The 7,129-nt window shown below is 44.3% G+C and overlaps 1 protein-coding gene across 9 annotated transcripts in view; it reads left to right on the forward strand.

Moving 5' to 3' along the window:
- Positions 1-488: 488 nt before the first annotated feature.
- rreb1a (ras responsive element binding protein 1a) overlaps positions 489-7,129 on the forward strand; it is a 44,525-nt gene continuing 37,884 nt past the window's right edge. For 2 of the 9 annotated variants that reach the window (XM_017031588.2, XM_017031589.2), the window contains exon 1: positions 2,494-4,196. In XM_017031588.2, coding sequence (XP_016887077.1) covers positions 4,040-4,196 — 157 coding nt within the window. In that variant the 5' untranslated portion in view covers positions 2,494-4,039. Of the gene's footprint in view, positions 1,875-2,007; positions 2,406-2,493; positions 4,197-7,129 lie in introns of those variants that run through there. The other 7 variants (XM_025054584.1, XM_008308030.3, XM_025054585.1 and 4 more) reach the window with 7 other exon arrangements.

Below are 7,129 nucleotides of genomic sequence, written 5' to 3' on the forward strand. Positions count from 1 at the left end.
TGTGGCAGCAGCAGATTCAGGAGCCGCAGAAGAAAGTGTCTAGAACTAAATTTAACAACGACAGAAAGTTTAAAATTAGGCTCAGCTTCAGTCGCTGAGTTTAGTCTGAGTGCAGAGGACACACACACTCACACACACACACATCCTTACCTCTGCTGCACACACATAACACGACTGCACCGTGTTTTGTCCTGTATTTTTTATTAGTGTTTTCTTCGTTGTTTTCCATCTGTCGACGTCTCAGGCTGCAGTTTTAAGGTGGACTTGCTTGGTTTCAAAGTGGACGTACACGTCTCACATCTGAGCAGCATTTGCATCACTTTATATTTAGTTTTTGGAAGGAACTAAAGATGAGATACATCACTTGTTTATATGGGGAACAGCACGACCGTGTCGCCGGCTGTGAAACGAGATTAGATCACTTTATTTTAAGTTTTAAGGTGGACATTTCGCTTCGGTTTTAGGTGTGGCTTAAACGTCTTAAGGTGGCAACAGGTCGATCTACGTTCAGAATTAATCTTCATTGAGTAGTTTAATTACTTTTTTTTTTAATTTAAAAAAAAACTTTAGATTCAATCATAACTTGATAAAAACGACACAGGTTCGAATGCAACAGTCATGCGCAGAACAGGTTTTGTGTGTGTGTTTATTGCCTCTAACATCAAAGCGACTTCATGACTCCACTAACACCTCTCTATAGAAACAGCCTCCTCCTCCTCCCCCTCCTCCGCGCTGCTCCTGTCACCATCGTCTCTTCAAACAACGCGAGATGAAGTTTATCTGCTCCCGAGTTCTCGCGATCTTTTGCGGCGGCTGCAGCGTGCATGCACTCCTGCCCGTGCGTGCGTTTGTCTCACAGTCGGAGAGTCAAAGTGTGTTTAATGGTTTACGACAGTTTTCAACTCCACTCGGCTGAAAAACAAACGCTTTATTTCCAAACAAACACAACAAAAAAAATCAACAAAAACTGAACACACTCTTCAAAAGTCACAACGAGTTCATTTCCTGCCTTTAAAGTCGCGTTTACACCCGTGTCTGTGTGCGTGTGTAATTTCACTGCGTGAAAAATGCGTGCGTGAAACTGAGGGAAGTTTGGTTTGAGGAGATTAAAAACGAACAATGGCGATTAATCGGTGATCGGTGGTGGTGCTTTTTAACTCCATCACTGTTTTACTGAAGACACGCGCCTGCGCGTCTACAGCGATGTGTGTGTGTGTGTGTGTGTTAGGGTTGTGCGTGAGGGAGAGAGAGATGCTTGTTGGCCACGTCCCCGTGGAGACATGAGACACGTGATGAGCTTTACTTATCAGGTTTAGAGAGAGAGGGGGAGAGAGAGGGAGAGAGAGCGAGAAAGGCAGGGAGAGAGAGACGAAAAGAGAGAGAGAGCGTTAGATGAAATTAAAATTAAAAAAAGGAAAATCAAACTACAACAAACATCATCGACACTTTTTCTTCCTCCAGGTTCGAAGTGAGGTGGAGAGAGAGAGAGACAGTAGAGGAGGAGGAGGAGGAGGAAGGAGGAGGGGAAGAGGTGGAGGGAGGGAGGGGTGGAGGGAAGAGGAGGAGGAGAAGCCGGAGTAAAGTTTGTCCAAGTTTGCACATCCCTTCGGAAACGCCATTTTGATTCCTCTCCTCTTCGGAGCGAGTTTACAGACTCTCTCTGTCTCTCTGTCTATTTCTCTCTCCTCCTGTCTCCCTTTTCTCCAATCCTCCCCCCTTTTCTCCTTCATCATCCCCCCCTCTGTGACCATCACCACCAGCAGCAGCTCAACAGGCGTTCTCCTTCGCCACCACCTTCATCATCATCATCACCATCCTCCTGCTCGTTGCCACGATGTCTCGACGCAAACAGCTCAACCCCAACAAAGTCCAGCGTAAGTGTTTTCAGCTTCATCTCTGTCCCTCACCCCCCGCTTCCCTCACCCGCTCCGTTTGTGTCCGTGTTCCGCTTCGTTTTCGTGTGTTTGCGGGGGGTGACTTTTCTCTCTCTCTCTCTCTCTCTCCTCTTCCTACTTTTGATGCTTCTTCATCCCAGCGCTGGAATTTCAGTCGCAGCTTCTTCCTCATTGACTTCACTGTTTCTCTGCTTAATTCTCTCACTTTTTCATCGCTCTGGGTGAGTTAGACCAACTTCTCTGCGCGACTATCTACGTGTTTTCTCTGGCGGGCCGCCGCTCGGGTGGTGTCGCTCCGGCGGCAGCGGGGGTTCAAAGTCTACTGCGCCGGAGTCGAGCATCCATATCTGGGCTGCACTTTGGCCAGAGCCTCGCTGTGAGTGGCCATGTGTAAAACTGCAGACAGCAGGGGCAAGCTGGCGGCGCACAGCAGACCGACTTCCGGCGTGTTTCTCCAAAGTTAAATCACCTGTTGATGCTGATCGTGCAGAAGTGGAGCTGCAGTTGTTGGTACGTGTCTCTATAAGGCTGTGTTGATGGGAGTGGGCACTGGTGAAAATGGAGGCTTGGATCCAGAGACGATGATAAGAGTTAAATGTATTTTCTGAAAACTCTTATCTACAGGATTTATTTATTTCAAGACGATTTTATTTATATTTTAAGACAAAAATCAAACAATAGAAGTTATTTCTTGAAGGTTTTTGAAGGTTCTTGAAGGCAGTTTTTAATAGATAGATTGTTGTTAATGTTCAGAAACCGTTGCCATTTTCTCTGTGACTTTGTCAGGCCGGCTTGTTATTGGATGACACTGTTGCTGTGTCTCATTTTAGTCAAAAGTTGTGTCTCAAAGTCCAAACTCCATTTCTCTTATGCACTTTGGTTTTTGTGAGTTTGTGAAAAATCCATGTCATTGGCTAGAGGGCATTTTGAGGCTTTGGAGACATGTTGATGTCATGAGAACGGTAAAGCAGGTTCCTGCGAAGTGACTGACATTTTCTGGCAGTAAAGTCGACGTGTATTTTAGTGTCTACATAACGTATAGATGCTGTTGTTGTGATTTTTCTTTGACTGCCTACATTCCAAAGCACAGCTTATGTGGTGCTGCTTGTTACTTTTGCTATGTCATCAGAAGGTGACACATTCAATCTTTGCACTTCCTGTTTTATTCACATCTCCATCAATCATGTAGTTTTTAGCTCTAGGCTGAAACATACGACTACTTTCAATCCAACTCTCTAATTCTCTAACAGCTGGTGAGGAACAAAAACTGAAATGTAATTCGCAAAATTTGAATTAAGATTCCCTGATTAAACATTGGTCATTTATTGGTTTTGAACCGTCGTTTAGTCGTGTCATCCGTGAATACAGACGACTTGCTAATAATCGAGAAAACACGTTTATCGTTGGGGAAACTAACACCACCATTAAAAAGCGGACGGCGCAGAGTCGGGTTTTATTTTGAAACGTCACTGGCACAGTTTCCGGTGTACGTCTTTCTTCACTGTAGTTAGCTTGACTCAACTGTGACCTTGCCCAGGCGAACTTTAACGAGCAAACTCGCCGCCGTTCGCTGACTTTCGGCGCCGACTTGTTGTCACTACGACACGGCTCGGTCACATCTTCGACATCGGTGAGTTTCCATCGCTGTCTGACGACTTTTCGGTTCTTTTCAGGGACTTTTTCGTGGCCTCAGCAACAGCAGCATCGACGTGACGCCTGTTGCATCCTCCCCCCCCCTCCTTCTACTCCTGCTCCCTCCACACCTCACCCTCCTCACCTCCTCCTCTTTTCTCTTTCGACATCATCATTTCGACGCGTTAACGTCCGATTTTAAGCTAAACTCTCAGTTTTCTGCCACTTTAAAAACTTTCCCCGACGACTGCGCGTCGACTTCAACGAACTTTTTTTTCTTCTTCTTCGCCTCAGCGGTTAGCCTTAGCCGTTAGCCCCCTCACTCCATGCGCGTGTGTGTTCCGTGTTGGTAGCCGAGGGAGGAGGAGGAGGAGGAGAAGGAAGAGGAGGTGAAGATGCTCCTGTTCTTGTTTTTCGCACAGCTTCGTAGTCAGTAATGAGGTTTTTACTGTGTGGACGGGGCGCAGTTGCTGCTGTTGTCGGATTTTTTTTTTTATCACTGAGCTCCGTCAATGATTGACGGACAGAAGCGGAGCAGAGAGCAGGAGCCGCAGCCAGGGCTGGAGGTGAAGCTAGAGGAGGAGCAGGAGCAGGGCTGGAGGAATCTAGACTCCTCGAAAAGTGAGCGTCAGTGCCGGGCTGCAGCTGCTCAGACTCCGGGCTCAGCTGGTGAGATCATGGATGCTCTCTCTCTCTCTATTTCTCTCCTCCCATCTCTCTCCATGTTAGCTCTATGTCTCTCTACCTCCTCTCTACTGATGAGGAACTGCGAAAAAAAGTTAGTTCGACTCTGTTTTTTTTAAAACTTCTCTATGAGTTTCTATGAAATTCTATAAAAATAGATTCTGTTTTACAGCCCTAGTAGCACAGAAAGCAAAACACGAAAACACTTTACTTTTTTTTCATATTTCCAATGCACAGGTATTTAAACATCTCTGACTGGCTTCAGTATGAAGTGTCAAGTGAACGTGTTTATTTTTATCTCATCTTCCTGGTCATCTGTGACAACACATCAACACCACGCACTTTTGTCTTCCAACCGTGGGTTTGTCCTTCACACAGCCCTTCATTTTTTTTTTGATCATGGCTGAAGACAAGGTGAGAAGAGGTGCAGTGTCCTGAATGTGAGCACTCAGGGAGGGGTGCAGCTATTTGTTTTATTATGATAAGTGAAGGCACAATAGGGAGTCAGGGGAGAACCCTTGAGTTGATGGGCCGAAGGCTGTAGCTGCGTGAGAGATGTTTACCCCGGCGTCAGGAAACTCATCTTCTCTTCGTGATTAAAGGGCCTCGTCTCATGGAGGCGGCCATGTTGTGCTGCCATGTTGTTGAATCGGTAGCTTTTGGTTTTAAACTGATGAGGCATTTAGAGGGTGAAGCTGTCTGTTTGCTTGAGTGAATTAGTTTTTCTTCTTCTTCTGTTTTTAATCCTCTTGATTTGTTAGTTTGTTGTTCTTTATTAGTATTAATTTGCATTAACAGATGCGACTAAGACCCCCGCTGTAGTTTTCTTGTTGTTATCAAGATATAAAAGCGTTTTTTTTTTTAATTTTTTTTTTATCTGCAGTTGTGACTCTATGTCATCCTTTTGGCCATTCAGACGGCCTCTGGCCTAGTGCTTACAGAAACTGGCTTGTGATTGGAGGATCCCGTGAGCAGCGGGGCTGTGGTGTGTTGAACAAGTACCAGAAAAACTCCCCCGCTCCCCGAGCACAGTCAAGTACAGCCCACTGCTCCTGTTTTATGGATGGCTAACTGCAGAGGACTCATTTTGTTGTGTGTAATAACAAACGTCAAATCAAACTTCTTTCTTAATAACGCTCCAGATCATGTGCAGTGAATCAGATTTTTTTTTTGTAGCAGTGGTGTCATGTTTCATGGCTTGTGTGTGGACAGGTACATGGGTTTTTTTTTTAGCTACATTAGTTCATTTTTTCTCATTAGCATCGTGTTAGTCCTTCCCCTTTAGTTGTTCATTCCATCATCTCAGCTCTGTTTACATTTTCTAAGTTTTAAAAAAGTTTTCAAGGAAATGAGGAACTTGTTGCTGTCATCTGTGGTCCTCTGCTCCTGCTGCTGCTGTTGTCAGGAGGAGGAGGAGGAGGAGAGATCCGAATGAGCAGTTAGCATTCCATTACGAAATTCAACACTGAGGCCGAGCTGAGCCTTCGGCGACAGGAGCAGATCTCTCTGTCTCTCTCTCTCTGACCGTCTCCATCTCTCTCTCTCTCTCTCTCTCTCTTGGACTGACACTTTAAGATGGACATGTCGGTTCTCAGTGTTAATCTCCCTGTAAACGGGCAGATGAAGTCATGTGACGCAGCATCTCTTTAGTTGACTGATGAACTGATCAGTCAGCATGAAGAGAAGATACGCCGCTGATAAGGTGGAGGAGGAGTTCCTCTTACTGTCTGTGATGTCATCCATCCTGTGATGTCATCCATCTTGTGACGGGCGTTTTGTTTTAAAGTCAGTGATGGATGGTCACCTGAGCAGTGACTCAGTGTCAGTATTTAAAAGAATCGACTCAGTTTATTAAAATAGTTGTCGCCGTCCTCTCCTCCTTCTTCTTCTGTGGTGTCTGCCTTTTTAAAATGCTGACAGCTGATGATGTAGTCGGTGATGTCACACACACACGCACGCACACAGAATGACACACTGGCCCACAAAGAGTGTTTTGTATGTGACGGAGAAGGGTTCTCTTCCTCCTCTGCTAGTGTTTTCTGTGGGAAACCTTCTGCCCCTGCACACACACACACACACGTGCACACACACACACGTGCACACACACACACGCCAGCCTGCAGTCACAGTCATGCGGTGATGCTTGTGGTTACCTTCACGCAGGTGACATGAGGCGTAGTTTAGCGTTTGCATTAGTGACCAACTGTGTCACATCAAACTCTGTTTGTGATTGGTTCATAAAACACACACACACATACTTACGCTCTGTGTGTGTGTGTTTATAAATGGAGGCTAATGTGTCTCTGAGGGAAAACAAGAGCTTTTAATTAGCCGCTTCACTCCAGACCCTGTGGACATGAGATCCCACTGAGACACTATTAACAAACACACACACACACACACACACATCTTTTCTTTCAATTTGAGATAAAAACGTTTTAATTATTTCGGTGATTATACCAGTGTTTTATGTGTGTGTGTTTTATTCATTTATTTATAAAATTAATGTGACATTTTTGGCGGTAAATTACATATGAAATGTTATTGATTTTTTTTCCCCAGTTGAACTCAAGAGACCTTTTAATGAGTTTGAATGACCTGCGTTGTCAAAACAGAAGTCAGAGTAAAGACGCTGATGAAGTCAAATTGGATTTTTATAAAATAAAAAAAGAGAATTTAAGACTTTATCGTTAGTGAATAAAAACCTTAGTTTGATGATGGATGGATTTTTGTTATAAAAACTGTAAAACTTCACATCAAATAATTGTGAATTAAAAACTAAATGATTTATTATTCAGTGTTAAAATAATTTAAATGAACTTTATTAAAGTGAAGTCAAATCAAGTGTTAAGTGAAAAAAAACACAAACAAAAAACAGCATCAGTTACACACATACTGTAAACACACACACACACACA

This window comes from Cynoglossus semilaevis, chromosome 3 (assembly GCF_000523025.1).
Source record: "Cynoglossus semilaevis isolate Cse_v1.0 chromosome 3, Cse_v1.0, whole genome shotgun sequence".
In the NCBI taxonomy this organism is placed as follows: Eukaryota; Metazoa; Chordata; class Actinopteri; order Pleuronectiformes; family Cynoglossidae; genus Cynoglossus; species Cynoglossus semilaevis.